The sequence below is a fragment of the Rhincodon typus genome, chromosome 9 (genome assembly GCF_021869965.1).
Source record: "Rhincodon typus isolate 14 chromosome 9, sRhiTyp1.1, whole genome shotgun sequence".
NCBI lineage: Eukaryota > Metazoa > Chordata > Chondrichthyes > Orectolobiformes > Rhincodontidae > Rhincodon > Rhincodon typus.
In genome coordinates, this window is record NC_063340.1 from 36,925,736 (window position 1) to 36,944,707 (window position 18,972).

Here is an 18,972-nt window from a genome sequence, read left to right on the forward strand (position 1 = left end):
ACTCTGTGAACTCAAATGTGAAGACCTCCACTGGAATTATCCAAGAATTCTCCATTTCAGATGGATAATTCCCTGCTGCCAGGAATACCTGCGAATGTGTCTGACTGCATTAAAATTGGAGACTTTGGAGTTCCATGTTACCTACCTAGGTAGTCACTAAGGAAATGCAACATGGATTAAAACCTAGTCTAACACTAGGTCACTGCACATTTGATCTCCTCCCAAAGCAACCTGCTCAACTGCCCCTAATCCCAGTACCTCCTGAACCAATCCAACTAAATTCTCAACCTGACTACCCCTGACCTGACCCAATTACTCCCTGACTACCTCCACTATCCACCTATTCTCCTATTAGACCCAGTGCCATCTCATAGCTCCACATCGTCTCTATATCACCTTATGTTTCCTACGTGCATTTCATAGTTCCCATGATACCCTAAACCCATTTACCAGCATCCACAATGGGAAAAGCTCCAGATCCGTTTGGTGGTGAAAATAAATTATGTTGTCTGTAACTTGTAGTGTCTATTCAAGGCACTAGTCAGACCACACCTAGAGTGCTGTGAACAGTTTTGGTTCCACTATCTCAGGAAAGATGTACTGGCATTGAAGGCAGACCAGAGAAGATTCATTAGGTTGTTCCTAGGTATAGAGGAATTTCTTATGAAGAGAGGTTGAGTAGTTTGCGCGTGTATGATTGGAATTTGGCAGAATGAGCAACATTTTGTACTATATAGGTTTCTGTGCTTGACAGGATAGATGTGGAGGTGGCATTTCTCTAGGACTGGAAGGCAGCACCTCAGAATAAGGGGTTCCCCATTTAAGACAGATGAGACAGAATGCTTCTCTCAGAGGATAGCGAAACTATGGTGGAATACTTTACTGTAAAACGCCATTGAGACTGGGTTATTACATATCTTCAAGGCTAAAATAGATGGGTTATCTGATCATCCACAATCTCATTAAATGGCAAATCAGACTGGATGCTACAAAAGCAAACGGGTATTGAGTAACCACTTTGAAGATAGCTAATTTTTTAATTGCCGTGTAAAACTATTAATCAAAATGTGAATTCAACTCCCACCTACCAAAATAAGTGGTCATGAAACTTTTGAAATGCAGCTAAACATCGTTAATGGGCTCATTTGTAATAAGACCCCTTGGAAAATGTCAACTATGAAGTCTAATGAAAAGAATAATGTAAGATCATGACTTTTAAACAGACCTGATCTGCCTTTCAAAATATTTTACATCTCTTTCATAGATGAGTGATGCCCACGTTGTGCATTCTGGCCTTTGGGACTGTGAAAGTGTGATCTTCTTGAACGCAACACTATTTTCAAATAGCCCAGCAGATTATTCTTTCCTGCTTGTGTGATTCATGTCCTATGCCCCTCTCTCCTACAAGCGAAAATTGTATTGGCCAGAAATGGATGTGAGACTTTCGTCTCTGAGTTTGGCCTGACATTCTTAAAGAGCTCAAGAATCATCCTGACTCAGGAAAAAATTGGCTCTGTGATTACGCTTGCTATTGATTGCCTTTTGAAATTCTTTTTCCAGATAAATGCAAAAAATTTGGTGAACGCAGATCGTTGTGCGTTCTTTCAGGTGGATCACAGTAACCAGGAGTTATACTCAGACCTGTTTGATGTCGGTGAAGAAAAGGAAGGAAGACCAGTTTTCAAGAAAACCAAAGAGATTAGGTACCAAGTTGCTGATATATCTACACTGAATAATAACCTAGATTTTCCATTGGAAATATGACCTATTTATCTTTCTTGTTAATTATAATAGTGAAGATTAGCTCAAATTTATGCTTTATACTAATTCACATCTCTGTTATCAAAACTGAAGTGAACTTTGTTGCAGTTTTGTAATAATTAGGAGTATTGCTTTGTATCGTGCAGTGTGATATTAGCATACAGGTGCTAAAAGTGTGTCTTTTCTTTAATCTTTCTAGAATATTTACATATTTTGCCGATTAACACAACAATTAAAGCATTGTTGAAAGGATTTATAAGTCGAAATGCTAAAATTTGTATCATAAACATGTCAGTATCATACAGAACAATTGCATGGTCTGTACTTTAAATACTAGAGGACATTGAACAAGACATTATTTTAAGTAAAGATAGAAATTGATGTGAAAGCTTTCAAAATATGCTGAAACATATGAGAGGCAAGTTATGATTGTTTTTAACCTTTGTATTGAAACTTGGTATACTGAACTAAGATATTTTGTATTGCTCAAAATACTTCAGAGTTGTTAGAACAGTTGAAATTTGCTGATTCATTGTTGTGCTAGCTTGTCTTCAAAATACAGATGAAAACTCTCAAACACTCTCTTTTCTGCTGCATAGATTTTCTATTGAGAAAGGAATTGCTGGGCAAGTAGCACGAACAGGAGAGGTTCTTAACATTCCTGACGCCTATGCAGATCCTCGCTTCAACAGGTAATCCATATGCAAAACACTTGGAATGGTATTTTCAATGTTTGAGACCGTATCCAGAGGATTTTGACAACCCAGTCAATTAAATTATGAGTCACCACAAATATCTTTCTCTGCAGTTGTATCATTACTCTTGATCAAATTTTTATACAGGACTGTCTTTTGAACTTTATTTCCATCTTTTCAAATATGTTTGTCAGTCAGAGCACTCTGGGAAGCTCAGGTCATTGAATCAGGCAAGAAGGAATGGCTACCAGATTTATAAGATGTAAAGTGAGTTTTGTTTCTAATTTTTTTGGAGATCTTGAACAGCAACTACATGAGCCTGATTTCAAACATATGAATTAGGAGCAGTGTACACCACCCAACCCTCTGAGCTTGCTGCATCATTCATTAAGATCATGGCTGATCTGATTACTACACGTTCCTGCCTACTTCCAGTAACCTTCACCTCCTTGCTTATCAACAATCTATTTACCTCTGTTTTAAAAACATTCAAAGGCTCTGCTTCTACCACCTTTTGAAGAAGAGAGTTCCAAAGAAAGACAACTTTTTGTGAGGAAAAAAATTCTCCTTATCTCTGTATTAAATGGGTGAACCCTGAATTTTAATCAGTGACCCTAAGTTCTAGATTCTCCCATAAGTGGAAGCAATTCTAGCCTAACTACTCAATCAAAACCCCTCAAGATCTTGTATATATACAATCAGGTTGCCTCTTACTCTTATAAACACCAGCAGATTAAAGAATATCCTGCCCAACCTTTTCTCATTAAAACAACCTGCCAATTTCTAGAATTATTCTGGTTAATCTCTGAATTGCTTCTAATGCATTCACATCATTCCTTAAAGAAGGAGGCCAGTGCAGTACACACTGGTCCAGATGTGCTCTCACTAATACCCTATACAATTGAAGCAAAACCTCCCAGCTTTTGTATTCAATTGCCCTCACAATAAACTATAACTTTCTACGGGCTTCTTAATTAGTGTCTATGTCCGCATACTAAACTTTAGTGATCATGCACTAGAACACTCAGATAACTCTGCTTCTCAGTTCTCTGCAATCTATCACCATTCAGCTAATATGCTTCTTTTTAATTCTTCCTATCAACATGGACAGATTCACATTTTCCCACATTTTACTCAATTTGGTATATCTTTGCCTATATTGCTTCATTGCCTCCTTATGTCCTATTCACAACTTACCTTCATACATGCACTTGATCCCTTCATTCTAGTCATTTATATAAATTAGAAAATGTTGAGACACCAGCATGTATCCCTGTGGCACAGCAATCATTACGTTTTGCCACGTACTGTCTGTTTCCTGTTAGCTGGCCAACTTTCTATCCCTGGGAGTATATTTACCCTTCTGAGTTTTCTGAACATCTGTTTTCTGCACCTTTTCTCCATTTTTGATGTGGCACCTTAACAAATTCATTTTGTTTATCCACTGTACATGATTCTTCCTCAAAGAACTCCAATAAATTGGTTAAACATGATTTTGCTTTCACAAAATGTTGTTAACTCTGTTACCTATATTGAGCTTTCCTAAGTACCCGCCTTTTGAATAATAGCTTCTAACATCTTCCCTATGACAGACATTATTTGTGCTGACATGCTTTCTGTATCCCTCTCCCATTTTGAATAAAGGAATTAAATTCACTAATTTCTAATCTAAATGAACCTTCCTCAAATTTGGAGAATTATGGAAAATTAAAGCCAACATATCAATGATCTCACTAGACACTTTCGTTAATACCCTAAGATAAAATCCATCAGGACCTGGGCAACTATTAGCCTACAGCCACAACAGTATCATGTCCAGGGAATTGCAGTTTGTCTCCCACCTGTTTTCCATTTCCTGATTTACAACTATTTCTGGGATATTACTGTCAGCCACCATGTGTAGGTCAAACCAGGTAAGAGAACCAGTTTCCTTCCGTAAAGAATTTACTGAACCAAGTAGTTTTTCTGATAATCGACATGGTCTCATAGCCATCAGTAGACTCTTAATTCCAGATTTTTATCAAATTCAGATTCCACCATCTGCCACGGTGGTGTTTGAACCCAGGTCCTTTGAACATTGCCTACGTGTCTGGATTAACAGTCTAGCAATAATACCATTAAGCAATCTCTACCCAAACCACTTCTACATCCTGGTTTTGTGAACTCTGGTCATCTGTTTCTTTTATTAACAGAGCCTCCCCTTTACCTTTTCCTAACTTGCTGTCCTTTTTAAATATTTTTCAAGTTTCAGTCCCCAGCGTGTCATCTTGCAGCCTTATCTTTATAATGTCTATCAGATCATACTTAATTATTTCCGTTTGCACTATAATTTATCTGTTGTTTGAATGCTAATTACATTCAAATATGGAGCCTTTAGCTCTGTCCTATGATTATTTTTGTAAGCTCTAACCTCATCTGTTGACTTAGATTTGTACTCGCTGTCCCTTCCTGTCATGATCTGTTTATCATTTCCCAAATTAATACCTGTCTTTTTTGGCCTGTCACTACTATTAGATTTATTCCATCTCCCCAAATTTAAACTCCTAATTTTAGGCAGTTCTTTTCAGACTGTTCCTACTTAAGTTAAGAATCTTTTATCTGTTCATTCTTCTAGGGCTGCTCATGTATTTGAAATGTGTGGCATTTGTTATTTTATTGTTTATAATTTGACAGGTCAATATAGAGTATGAAGTAATTGTTTAGTATTTTCTACCTAAGAGTAATTTGCAGTTATATAGAACGTCACATAGTTAATTGCCCTGAGTTATTTCATGGAAGAATATCAGAAATAGTTTGATGCCAAGCCTTTTTGAATAAAGAGGTAGGTTTTAAGGAGCATCCCACTGAAGAAGAGACTCATGTAGTGAAGACGATATTTAGGGAGGAAATTATAATCTCCAGAATTGAGGTGTAACTGACAAAGGTAGGATAAAAGAAATAGGTAATGCATGAGACTAAAATTGGAGAAATGCAATGTTCTCAAAGTTATACAGCTGGAGTAGGTCACAGAAGGGACGGGAACAAAGGTAAGAAAGATTTCAAACTCAAGAGTAAGGATTTTAAATGTGATATGTTTCTGGTTGAGAATGGCAGGTAATAGGTGAAGAAATGTTGTGGAAAGCTGGTGAGACCAATGGAGTGATGGATTAAAATAAGAATGATGGTTTCAGCAGCAGTAGATGGGAGGTATCAAAATGATAGAGGTGTGAATAGTTGATCTTGGTGTTGGAGAACACATGGAGTGACAAATTAGCATAGAGGGGAGTAAGTTTTGGATACATTATTCCACATCACTATCACACCTCAGAAGAAACCATAGGTACAGGAAGGTGAGGTTTTTACTTCATCAACAGGGTAGGGAGAACTGAGGTGAGGCGGAGTTCATGCAAACATCAATGTACTTGCTACTTTTTGATGATGAGAGAGACTGCTGAGGTCAACTACAATGTTGAGCTAGGCACTGTAAAGGAAGAGGATTTCGAAAGGGGAAGAAGCAAACATGGTAGTTATAGAGATTCACTAATCAAGGGTGTGGATAGACTTCTCTTCAGCCAGACATTAGAGGCCTACCTAATGTCAGGGTAAAGAATATATTGATGTTTATGAAAAGGAAGTTGGAGCGAGGAAAGAACGATCTGGTTACTATTGTCCATATCAGACATACTATATAAAAGAACAAGGAGGAAGTCTTGCTGCAGAAGTAACAAGAGGTAAATTAGAAGCCAGGTCCTTGAGGCTAATAATCTCAGGATTATCACACAAACTATCTGCAGATTGGCAAGTGATGAAGAGATAAAGAGTCGGTGTGGGAATGAAAGATTTCATATCTTTGACACTAGTATTGGCACAGATAGGAGATTTTTTTAATTAATCTGTTCAAAGATGTTCTTACCTGCTTCAGTGTTGGCTGGGACGTGAACCTGGGCCTCCCAGTGCAGGGACACTATCACTGCACCACAAGAACCCCATCACAGGTAGGAATTGTCACTTGAATTGGTTTAACCTGAAACAGACCAGGAACAAGGACCTAGATGCCCAAGGACTGCCAAAAGGACATAAACTAATAAAGAGTAGAGATGAGGGAGGGCAGGGAGAGGCCAGGAGGAGGTCTGGCTCAAACAAAACCAAAAATAACCAAAAGATTGGAAATCGGATGACAGCAAGGTCCTGTTCCTCTATGACAACTCACTAGATACTGAAGCAATCCAATTCCATATGCAGCAAGACGGGGACAATGTGCAGGCTTGGGCTCACAAGTGGCACATAACAGTTGTCCACACAATGCCAAGCAATCACTATCTGCATTAAGAGAAAATCTAAGCATTGCCCCCCTTGCAATTCAACAGCACTACCATCATTGAATCCCCCAGTATCAAAATCATGGGTGTTCCATTGACCAGAAACTGAACTGGACTAGCTTTATAAATACAGTGGCTACAGGACAGAGGCTATGAATCCTACAATGAGTAACTCACCTCCTGAATCTTCAAAGTGTGTCCAACATCTACAAGGTACAAATCAGAAGTGTAATAGAATATTCCCCACTCGACACCATCCAGGTCAAAGCAGCCCACTCGATTGGCACCGCATCCATAAACATTCTCTCCCTCCACTACCATCACTCTGTAGCAACAGTGTATATCATCTACAAGATGCTCTGCAGAAGTTCACTAAGGCTGCCTAAACCACACCTTAAAATCCCATGACCACTTCCATCTCAAAGAACAAGGACAATAGATATTTGGGAACACCACCTATAAGTTCCACTCCACACCGTACATCACCCTGACTTGGAAATATATCACTGGTTCTTCAGTATGGTTAGGTCAAAATCCTGGAATGGCATTGTGGGTCTATCTACAGCACATGGACTTCATAGAATGGAATAGCAATTTATTGTCATGTATACTTTTACAAAAAAAATTACAGTAAAAAGTTTTATAAGGCGCCATACCACGCGCCTGTATTAATGACAGAAGCAATAGGTAAGAAGAGAAAAGTAAAAATTTGGACAGAGTTAATCTCAGATCGATTTAAGTTCGGGAAAGTTGATTAAGACGATGAATGCTGGAATACCTGGAAGCCGCTGCTAAAGATGATCTCCACATCAGGACAAGACTGCCAAGCCTGGAAACTGCCACGCCAAGCTGAGACCGCCCCTCTGGAACAAGGCCGCCACAACGGGAGATCACCGCTCCAGGTTGGGATACAAGACCTCCATGCCGGAACAAGAGCTGAACACTATATGCCAGGACCAGATGAGATTGCCATGCCGGCCGCTGGAAGACACTACCGAAGAAGACCTCCACACTTGCAAGACCTTCACATCAGGACAAGACCAGCAAACCTGGAGACCACGCCTCCGGGAGGAGACCACCACACCAGGAGAACACCATGCCAGGCTAGAGCCTCCTCTTTGCTCAGCCTGGGCCAGGAGAAGGTTCCTTCCACCGAAGAAGTTAAAAAAGGTAAGATAATAAACAAAAACATTAAGAAAAGACAGAGAAAGGGAAAAAAAAGTAAAATGCGGATGGAGTAGACGAGTTCCGAGCTCCTAGGCTGAGGAGCCCACAAGTTGCACTGCCATCTTACTTCAGGGGTTGAAGGCACATTGGGGGGGTGGGGGGGCGGGGGGGGGGGGGGGGGTGGTGAAAGAACTGTTAATGGAAATGTAAATATTTTGTAATATTGTTATAAAATAGCTAATAAAAATGTGACTGAAGTCATTAAGAAGTTATGACAAGTTAAAATGTGTATTAAAAACATCCTCAAGGTGTGAAAATATGGCCAATTCTGTTGCCCAATTAAAAGTTTTATGCACTAATGTATGAAATGTAAGAAATTAGTGAATTGTAACAACAGCCCATGAGAAATGTCAGCAATTAACTCTGTGGAACAGACTTTTTTTTCCTCTAAGTTACGCTGGAAGGTGTACCAATCAATGCTGTCCAGTGTCATGTGTTTCTCTCACTCTGACAGCTTCAGCCAAGATATTTTTAATTTAAAAGGTCTGGGGATTTAAATAATTTCAGATCATTACACTTAAGCAGACCTTATCCATCCTTCATTGGGGAGGTGATGGCCTAGTAGTATCATCGCTAGACTATCACTCCAGAAAATTAGCTAATATTCAAGGGACCTGGGTTAAAATCCCACCAAGGCAGATGGTGGAAGTTGAATTCAATAAAACAAAGAATCTGGAATTAAGAGTCTCAAGATGACCATGAAACCATTGGCAATTGACAGGAAAAACCCATCTTGTTCATGAATGTCCTTCAGGGAAGGAAATCTGCCATCCTCACCTGTTCTGGCCTACATGTGACTCCATACTCACATCGATGTGGTTGACTCTCAGTTGCCCTCTGAAATGGCCTAACAAGCCATTCAGTTGTATCAATCGTGATGAAGTCTCAAAGAAATTAAACCAATGGATCACCTGGCATCGACTTCGGCACCAGAAGAATCAACAGCAGAAACAGCCGTGCAGAATCCTCATTAACGTCTTGGGGCTAGTACCAAAGTTGGGAGAGCTGTCTCAGACTGGTCAAGCAACAACCTGACATAGTCATGCTCAAGGAATCTTACCTTACAGGCAATGTCCCAGACACCTCCATCACTATCGCTGAATATGTCCTGTCCCACTGGCAGGACAGACCTAGCAGAGGTGGAGATACAGTGGGGTACAGTTGGATGGAAGTTGCCCTGGGAGTCCTGAACATTGACTCTGGACCCCATGAAGTCTCGTGATTTCAGGTTAAACATGGGCAAGGGAACCTGTGATTCATGAGCATATATTGTCCTCCCTCAGCTGATGAATCAGTACTCCTCCATGTTGAACAACACTTGAAGAAAGCGTTGAGGATGGCAAGGGCACAAAATGTATTCTGGGTGGGGGATTTCAATGTCCACCATCAAAAGTGGCTCGTCAGCAACACTACCAGTTAAGCTGATCAGGTCCTAAAGGTCATAGCTGCTAGACTGGGTCTGCAGTAGGTGGTGAGGGAACCTATAAGAGGGAAAAATGTACTTGACCTCATATTCTTGAGTAGATTTGTAGCTTGGGTTGTGGATGCTATGGTTGGTTCGCTCGCCAAGCTGGTTCATTAGTTTGCAGACATTTCATTATCCTGCTGGGTCCATGACAGTGTTGGCTATAGTAACCACCACACAGTCCTTGTGGAGACAAAGTCCCACCTTCACACTGAGAATCACTTCCATCTAGCAACTCAAGACTGGACATCCATGAGGCAGTGTGGGCCATCAACAGCAGCAGAATTGTACTCCAGCATAATCAGTAATCTCATGGCCTGGCATATCCCCCACACAACCATTACCATCAAGCCAGGGGATCAACCCTGTTTCAAAGGAAAGTGCAGGAGAGCATGCCAGCAGCTGCACCAGGCATACCTGAAAAATGAGGTGTCAACCTGGTGATGTCACCAATCAGGACTACTTGCATTGCCAAAACAGCATAAGCAGCAAGTGATAAATAGAGCTAAGCAAGTCCAAACCAAAATATCAGATCTAAACTCTGCAGTCCTGCCACATCCACTCATGAATGGTGGTGAACAATTAAACAACTCAATGGAGGAGGTGGCATTACAAATATCCCCACCCTCAATGATGGAAGAGCTTGGCACATCCGTGCAAAAGATAAGGCTGAAGCATTCGCAGCAATCTTCAGCCAGAAGTGCTGAGTGGACGATCCATCTCGCTATTTCCATTGGTCCCTGGCATTATAGATACCAGTCTTCAGTCAATTTGGTTCACTCCATGTGATATCAAGAAGCAGTTGGAGACACTGGATGCTGCAAAAGCTATGGGCCCTGACAACATTCAGGCAATTGTGCTGAAGAAGTGTGCTCCAGAACTTGCTGCTCCCCTAGCCTGGCATCTATCTGACAGTGTGGACAATTGTTCAGGTATGTCCTGTAAATAAAAAGCAGGACGAAACCACCCAGTCAATTACCACCCCATCAGTCTTCTTTCGATCATCAGTAAAGTGACGGAAGGTGTCATCAATAGTGCACTCAAGCAGCACTTGATCAGCAATAACCTGCTCAGGGACACACAGTTTGGGTTCTGCCACGGCCACTTGGCTCCTGACCTCATTACAACCCTGTTTTAAACATAGCCAAAAGTGCTGAATTCTAGAGGTAAGGTGACAGCAGACAGCCCTTGACATCAAGGCTGCATTCAACCAAGTGTGGCATCAAAGAGCCCTATCAAAATTGTAATCAGGTGGGTATTGGGGCAAACTCTAAGCTGGTTGGAGTCATACTTGGCACATAGGAAGATGGTCATAGTTGTTGGAGGTCAGTCATCTCAACTCCATGACGTCTCTGCAGGAGTTCCTCAGGGTAGTGTCCTAGGCCCAACTATCTTCAGCTGCTTCATCAGTGGTCAAAAGTGGGGATGTTCACTGATCAGTGCACAATTTTCAGCACCATTCAAGACTCCTCAGATACTGAAGCAGTCCATGTTCAAATGCAACAAGATCTGGACAATATCAAGGCTTGGGCTGACAAGTGGCAAGTAACATTCCCGCCACACACATGCCAAGCTATGACCGTCACCAATAAGAGACATTCTAACCCCACCCCTTGATATTTAATGGTATTACTATCACTGAATCCCCCCCATTATCAACATCCTGGGGATTATCATTGATCAGAAACTCCACTAGGCTCACCACGTAAATACAATGGCTACTACAAGAGCAATTCGAAGGCTAGGAATACCGTAGTGAGTGGCTCATATGACTCCCCAGTGCTTGTCCATCATCAACAAGGGTCAAATCAGATGTGTGATGGAATGCTCCCCACTTTCCTGAATGGATGCAGCTCCAACAACACTCCAGAAGCTCGACACCATCCAAGACAAAGCAGCCCACTTAATTGGCGCTACGTCCACAAGGGTCCACTCCACTACCACCAGCGCTCAGTACCAACTGTATGTAATATCTACAAGGTGCACTGCAAAAATTCACCAAAGATCCTCAGACAGGACCTTCCAAATCTACAACCGCTTCCATCTAAGAACAAGGGCAGCAGATATGTGGGAGCACCGCCACCTACACGTTCCCATCCAAGCGACTCAGCATCCTGGTTTGGAAATATTTTGTCATTTTTTTCACTGTTGCTGGGTCAAAATCCTGGAATTCCCTCCCTAATGGCATTGTGGGTCAACCCACAGCAGGTGGACTGCAGTGATTCAAGAAGTAGCTCGCCACCAACTTCAAGGGTAACAAGGGATGGGCAATAAATGCTGGCCAGCCAGTGAAGCCCACATCCCACAAAAATGAATGAATGAATGAATGAATGAATGAAGGAAGGAATGAACTGCACCTTACAGACACAGACAGGGCATGAAACATGGATGTTCTGGGCAAATGGAAAGACAGCGAAAGCAGTACTCCCTGTTCACAAGGTCTGCTGAGATGATTACTATGCTGATCATAACACCGCTCTCAATCTTCATTTTCCAAAGTCTTTCATTCGTTTGCAAGAGTCATAGCAGACCGGTTCACACATTTATTTTGTCTCTGACTTTCTTATTTCCTTCAGTAACTGCTCAAGGAAGAATAAACTAATTTTGTTCAGGCTTAAAGTGTTCTTTTACAGACTTCCGAACCAGTGGAACTGATGGTTTCGCACTATCTTGTTAACGGCCCCAAGCTGTTCAGCTATCTGCAAGCCAATCACAGAATTGTTAGCAGGCAGAAGCCTTTGTCATCAATAACTAGTTGACACGCCTATCAGTGACTTGTTGCTGGTTGAATCTTCCTTTGTGCGCAGCCCTTGACTTCACCTCATCTGTAAGCCATTAACTACTGCTTGACCCAGCAATTGTGTAAACAGCATTTACAATGAGCAGCGGTAATTTGCTTTCAAAACATGCAGCAGTCTTCAACAATTTTTGGTTTTCAAACACTTCTTTTCTCATTTCAGTCCACAATCCAAATGAACAGAAAAATAAAAAGATACCAGGGAGGGAATAGGGCCCCTTAAAGATCAGGTGCCGGAAGACTTGAGGTTGGCTAATGTTGTGCCACTAGTTAAGAACATAGAACATAGAACATTACAGCGCAGTACAGGCCCTTCGGCCCTCGATGTTGCGCCGACCTGTGAAACCAATCTGAAGCCCATCTAACCTAAACTATTCCATTATCATCCATATGTTTATCCAATGACCATTTAAATGCCCTTAAAGTTGGCGAGTCCACTACTTTTGCAGGCAGGGCATTTCACGCCCTTACTACTCTCTGAGTAAAGAACCTACTTCTGACATCTGTCCTATATCTATCACCCCTCAATTTAAAGCTATGTCCCCTCGTGCTAGCCACTACCATCCGAGGAAAAAGGCTTCCACTGTCCACCCTATCTAATCCTCTGATCATCTTGTATGTCTCTATTAAGTCACCTCTTAACCTTCTTCTCTCTAACGAAAACAGCCTCAAGTCCCTCAGCCTTTCCTCATAAGACCTTCCCTCCATACCAGGCAACATCCTGGTAAATCTCCTCTGCACCCTTTCCAATGCTTCCACATCCTTCCTATAATGCGGTGACCAGAACAGTACGCAATACTCCAAGTGCAGCCGCACCAGAGTTTTGTACAGCTGCAACATGACTTTATATTTATATTTAATAGAGATGCACAACCAAGCATACAAACATATCATGGAACCAAATGTGTACAATCTATAAGACTGTAAGATCAAGGAGTAGAATTAGCTCATTCCGCCCATTGAGTCTGCTCTGCCATTCAATCATGGCTGATATGTTTCTCAACCCTTTCTCCTGCCTTCTCCCCATAATCCTTGAGCCTGTTACTAATCAAGAAGACACAAATACTTGGCCTCCACAGCCTTCTGCAGCAATGTGTTCCACAGATTTACCACCCTCTGGCTGAAGAAATTCCTCCTCCTTTCAGTTCTAAAGGATTATTCCTTCACTCTGAGGCTCATCCCTCAGGTCCAAGTCTCTCCTACTACAGGAAACTAAAGAAAAGCCAGAGAACTATAGACCGGTGAGCCTGACATCCGTGATGTGCAAGTTGTTGGAGGGGATCCTGAGGGACAGAATTTAGATGTATTTGGAAAGGCAAGGACTGATTAGGGATAGTCAACATTGCTTTGGGTGTGAGTTTTTTGAAGAAGTAACAAAGAACATTGATGAGGGCAGAGCGGTGGACGTGATCTATATGGACTTCAGTAAAGCATTTGACAAGGTTCCCTATGGTAGACTGGTTAGCAAGGTTAGATCACATGGAATACATGGAGAATTAGCTCTATGGATATAGAGGGTAGGAAGGTAGAAAGTAGAAGACAGAGGGGTGCTTTTGAGACTGGAGGCCTGTGACCAGCAGCGTGCCACAAGGATCAGTGCTGGGTCCATTGCTTTTCATCATTTATATAAATGATTTGGATGTGAACATAGGAGCTATGGTTAGTAAGTTTGCAGATGACACCAAAATTGGAGGTGTATTGGATAGCGAAGAAGGTTACCTCTTGAGTTCAACAGGATCTTGATTAGATAGGCCAATGGGCTGAGGAGTAGCAGATGGAGTTTAATTTAGATAAATGTGAGGTGCTGTATTTTGGAAAGGCAAATCAGGGCAGGACTTAACCACTTAATGGGAAGGACCTGGGGAGTGTTGCTGATCAAAAAGACCTTGGAGTGCATGTTCATTTTTCCTTGAAAGTGGAGTCACAGGTAGACGGGATAGTGAAGAAGACATTTTGTATGCTTGCCTTTATTGGTCAGTGCATTGAGCATAAGAGTTGGGAGGTCATGTTGCGGCTGTACAGGACATTGGTTCAGCCACTTTTGGAATATTGCGTGCAGTTGGAAGGATGTTGTTAAACTTGAAAGGGTTCAGAAAACATTTAGAAGGATGTTGCCAGGATTGAAAGGTTAGGGCTATAGGGAGAGGCTGAATAGACTGGGGCTATTTTCCCTGGAGTATTGGAGTCTGAGGGGTGACCTTACAGATGTTTATAAAATCATGAGGGACATGGATAGGGTAAATGGAAAAGATCTTTTCCCCGGGGTTGTGGAGTCCAGAACTTGATGGAATTGGTTTAAGGTGAGAGGGGAAAGATTTAAAAGGAATCTAAGGGGCAACTTTTTCACTCAGAGGGTCGTGCATGGGAATGAGCTGCAAGAGGAAGTGGTGGAGACTGGTACAATTACAACATTTAAAAGGCATCTGGATGGGTATATGAATAGGAAGCATTTAGAATGATATGGTCCAAATCTGGACTAGATTTATTGAGAATATTTGGTCGGCATGGACGAGTTGATCCGAAGGCTGTATTTCTGTACTCTGTCTCTATGACTCCATCTGGTTTTTACAGGAAAAGCCTGAAGAAATTGAGACTAAATGATGAGTAATATAAAGTTCCTTGCCCTCTGAGAAACAAAACCGGAAGTAATACCAATCACCCCAGCAAACCAAGGCATATAAATGACAGGCAGGATGGAATACGGACGCTTCACTGGAGGTGCACTGACAATGTTAACACAGTGTGGAGCTGGAGGAACGGAGCTGGAGGAACACAGCAGTCCAGGCAGCACCAGAGGAGCAGGAAAGCTGATGTTTTGGGTTGGGACCCTTGTTCAGAAACGGGGGAGGGGAAGGGGGCTCTGAAATAAATAGAGAGGGGGGGCGGTGATAGTGGAGCGGATAGGTGGGAGAGAAGACGGACAGGTCAAGGAGGCGGGGATGAAGCTAGTAAAGGTGAGTGTAGGTAGGTAGTGGTGGGGATTGGTCAGTGAGGTGGGAGGAGCGGATAGGTGGGAGAGAATTTGGACAGGTCAATGAGTCGGGGATGAAAGGGGGGACTGGTCTTGGGATGAGGTTGGGGGTGGGCAGATTTGAAGCTGATAAAGGCCACATTGAGACCATTGGGTTGTAGGCTTCAAAGGCGGAATATAAGGTGCTGTTCCTCCAGTTTCCGGGTGGCATCACTGTGACACTGGAGGAGGCCCAAGATGGACATGTGGAGCGGAAGGGGGAGTTGAAGTGGTTTGCGACTGGGTGGTGTTGTTGTTTGTCGTGAACCAAGCGTAGGTGCTCTACAAAGCGGTCTCCGAGCCTCCACTTTGTCTCACCAATGTAGAGGAGGCCACATCGGGAACAGCGGATACAATAGACCATGTTAACGGATGTGCAGATGAACATCTGTTTGATGTGGAAGGTTTTTTTGGGGCCTGTGATGGAGGTGAGGGGGGAGGTGTCGGGGCATGTGTAGCACCTCCTGCGGTTGCAGGGAAAGGTGCCTGGGGTGGTGGGGCTAGTGGGGAGTGTGGAGCGGATGAGGGAGTTGCGGAGAGAGCGGTCCCTCCGCGGGGCAGATAAGGGTGGGGAGGGAAATATATCCTTCGTAGTGGGGTCAGATTGCAGGTGGCGGAGAATGATGCATTGAATCCGGAGGTTAATGGGGTGACATGTGAGGACAAGGGGAATTCTCTCTTTGTTTTTATTGCGGGGCGGGGGTGTGAGGGCTGAGGTGCAGGAAATGCAAGAGATGCGATTGAGGGTGTTTTCGACCACTGAGGGGGGGAAGTTGCAGTCCTTGAAATAAGAAGACATCTGGGATGTTCGGGAGTGGAATGCCTCATCTTGGGAGCAGATGCGGCAGAGGCAGAGGAATTGGGGAGTGGGGGATCGCATTCTTGCAGGAAGGTGGGTGAGCGGAGGTGTAGTCTAGGTCACTGTGAGAGTCAGTGGGCTTGAAATAGATATCAGTTTCGAGGTGGTCACCAGAGATGGAGACAGAGAGGCCCAGGAAGGAGAGATATCAGAGATGGTCCAGGTGAACTTGAGGTTGGGGTGGAAGGTGTTAGTAAAGTTGATGAAAGCTGACAATGTTACCTAACAGGGTGACGAAACGTTTGAAACCCACTTGCTCGGCGAGCATGTCTACAGCCTCATCATGAGCTACAAATCTTCTCAAACTTTTTCCTGCCATCGTTGAGGGGTTACCTTATGCCTCAATGTGCTCACAAGCATGCAGCGGGGTGCTCCAGTCTGGGACAGAGTTCTAGCACTTGAATTCCTCTTGTTTTGGAGCAAGAGCCCAAGTCTGAGTGACTGTATGTTTTGATAGCCAGCTTACATTTTGAGGGACGTACTCCACATTCACTCTTGACTGCATTCTCCCTGCAGCACAGGCACCTGCCTGTTAAAGGACTTCATGTGCTGCTTTTGGACCGCATTCTCCTCCATGGGCAATTAAAATATCTTCACTCAAATTTGACAGAGTACATATGGGACTATGTCCTGTAACTTGTTAGATTTCTTATTTCCCTCTGCACAGCTTCCTATGATTTATTCCACTGGTTTTGGCATTGTTCCAATTTTATTTGTGTCTGACAAGCTACACATAGATAATGGAACATTACTATTTATTTATTATGAGTTCCAAAGAAGGGTCCTGACCCGAAACATCGAATTTCCTACTCTTCTGATGTTGCCTGACCTGCTGTGTTCCTCCAGTTCCACGCAATGTTGTCTCTGACTCCAGCATCTGCAGTTCTTGCTATCTCCAACTATTTATTTCTTCATCTTTTGCTGCGACTACTAAAGCCAAATACTTTTGCCATAAATGTGTGAATATGTGGAATGCTCTCAGCAACGATATTTCCAGTTCAATTATCTGATTCATTTCAAATTTACTGTTTAATTTAAACTGGCCACCTGCACACTATTTCAAACTAATATAAATTAAGAAGCTTTTTCAAAATTGATTTCCTCCTTATCAGTAGTGTAACATGAGACTGAGTCCATATGTATATGTGTATACACAGACTGTGAGACTGGGAGTGAGTCAAACAGACATAGATGTACATGGACTACTTGCTGCAGACACATTCACAGACTGACAGAGGCTGTTTGATGTGGAAACACACGCATATACATACTTGGTGCAATTTCTTGAAGTGGTCTCCAACTGTCTCTCTGGATTCTGTTCTCGAGAAATTTGTGTTTCTTAATCACTAACCCTTCGGTCTTCCGGAGCCAGTGTAGGACCTCCTGAGGGATCAGGCCTGTAGGTGAAGTACTCCAAGTTGAAAGTGTCTCCATGGGTTAGGATGCTAAATGTCGCTGAACCGACAGGGTTCATGAAGCTATAGAAACTGGTCATGATGGGATGGGTCTGCTGCCCAGAGTCCACCACCAGTCTGAGGCCACTGGCCATTCAATGGCTATGGACCCAGGAGAAGATGCCATTTGGGTGGTGATACTTGAACGGCAGGTCCCAGCACTGTGATTCCTGATCTTGTTCCCTAAGCAACGGCTGCTAACTCTGGACTCAGCATTGAGTTCAACAACTTTGCACATTAATCTCTGCCCTCCATTTTATTTCCATTTCTTTGCAGCTATATTTAATGCCAATGCCACCACTAGGTGAATCACAACACCCGCATGCACAGTTTCGGATCGTCGTCTTCAAACTTATATGACGGAGGTTTCTGAGACTTATAATAGGAGCCTCAGGAAACCGAAATTCTGATAACTGTTTAACTACCCTATCGACAGTAGTATTTTATAGGTGAACTGTTTGTTAGGTTCCACACTGAGTTTCTCCAGCAATTTCTGGTTTTGTTTCACACTGACTCATTTGACTGACTGACTAAGGTATCACCCTCAAGCCATATCATTAGTGACAGAATTCCCACTGCCTTTAGCATGCGAGTTCATTTTCTATTGATTCTCAGGACAGCCAGTTGCCATGACTACCATTACACTGTTAGAAGGAGTTCAAGTGCTGAGAGAAAGAACATAATATGAGACAAGATTCTGAGTTGGCAAGTTATAGAAACGGGGTTTGCTTGATTTCATGCAGGTCATTTGCTCATGTACATGAAATTGTGTTTATGCAAATAGGTTGTTGGGAATGCACAGATCATTTCTTTGCATGTTTAATTCATAATCTTGTTTTTCCTTTACACGCTGTCTTTGGAATGCAATTGTTCATTATTCTGCCATTCTCCTCTGCGCATCTATTATACCTTAATTGTCCTATTACCATTCCTAATTCCCACAAACTCTTGTGTAATTTAATGTCAGTAGTCTTTCAGCCTGTCATAGACCCTGTTGTTTGTTTTCTGTCTACCGTCCACACTAAATTGATGAAAGGTCATTGACCTAAAACATTATTTCTCTTTCTGTCTCTACAGATGCTCCGAACCTACTGAGTATTTCCAGCTTTTTTTATTTCAGATTTCTAACATTTGAATGATTTTACTTTTTGTAGATCCCTTTGCTGTGGTGTTCACAATGAATTCATAAAGGAGTTCTGGGTTGGAGTTTCCTTCATTCTTGTGTTTTCCCCTAAACTGGTTAAGCACTTAATGAGGAGTATGGTGCTATTTTTGTTTTATTCCTTCAGTAGCTGGAATTGTTAAAAGAAATCGTGTGTCAGTTACTGGCAGATGAGCCTTAGAAGATAGCAGATAATTGGGAGCTGATTTTAGAAGACCTCACTCAGCCAAGCTTTTCAGTTACA

General features: G+C 42.5%; 1 protein-coding gene across 1 annotated transcript in view; it reads left to right on the forward strand.

Moving 5' to 3' along the window:
• The window catches only part of pde10a (phosphodiesterase 10A), a 437,158-nt gene that overhangs the window by 322,754 nt on the left and 95,432 nt on the right, over positions 1-18,972 (forward strand). Inside the window, exons 12-13 of the mRNA XM_048600979.1 lie at positions 1,561-1,703; positions 2,361-2,453. Of these exons, the coding sequence (XP_048456936.1) occupies positions 1,561-1,703; positions 2,361-2,453 (236 nt within the window). The remainder of the gene's footprint in view (positions 1-1,560; positions 1,704-2,360; positions 2,454-18,972) is intronic.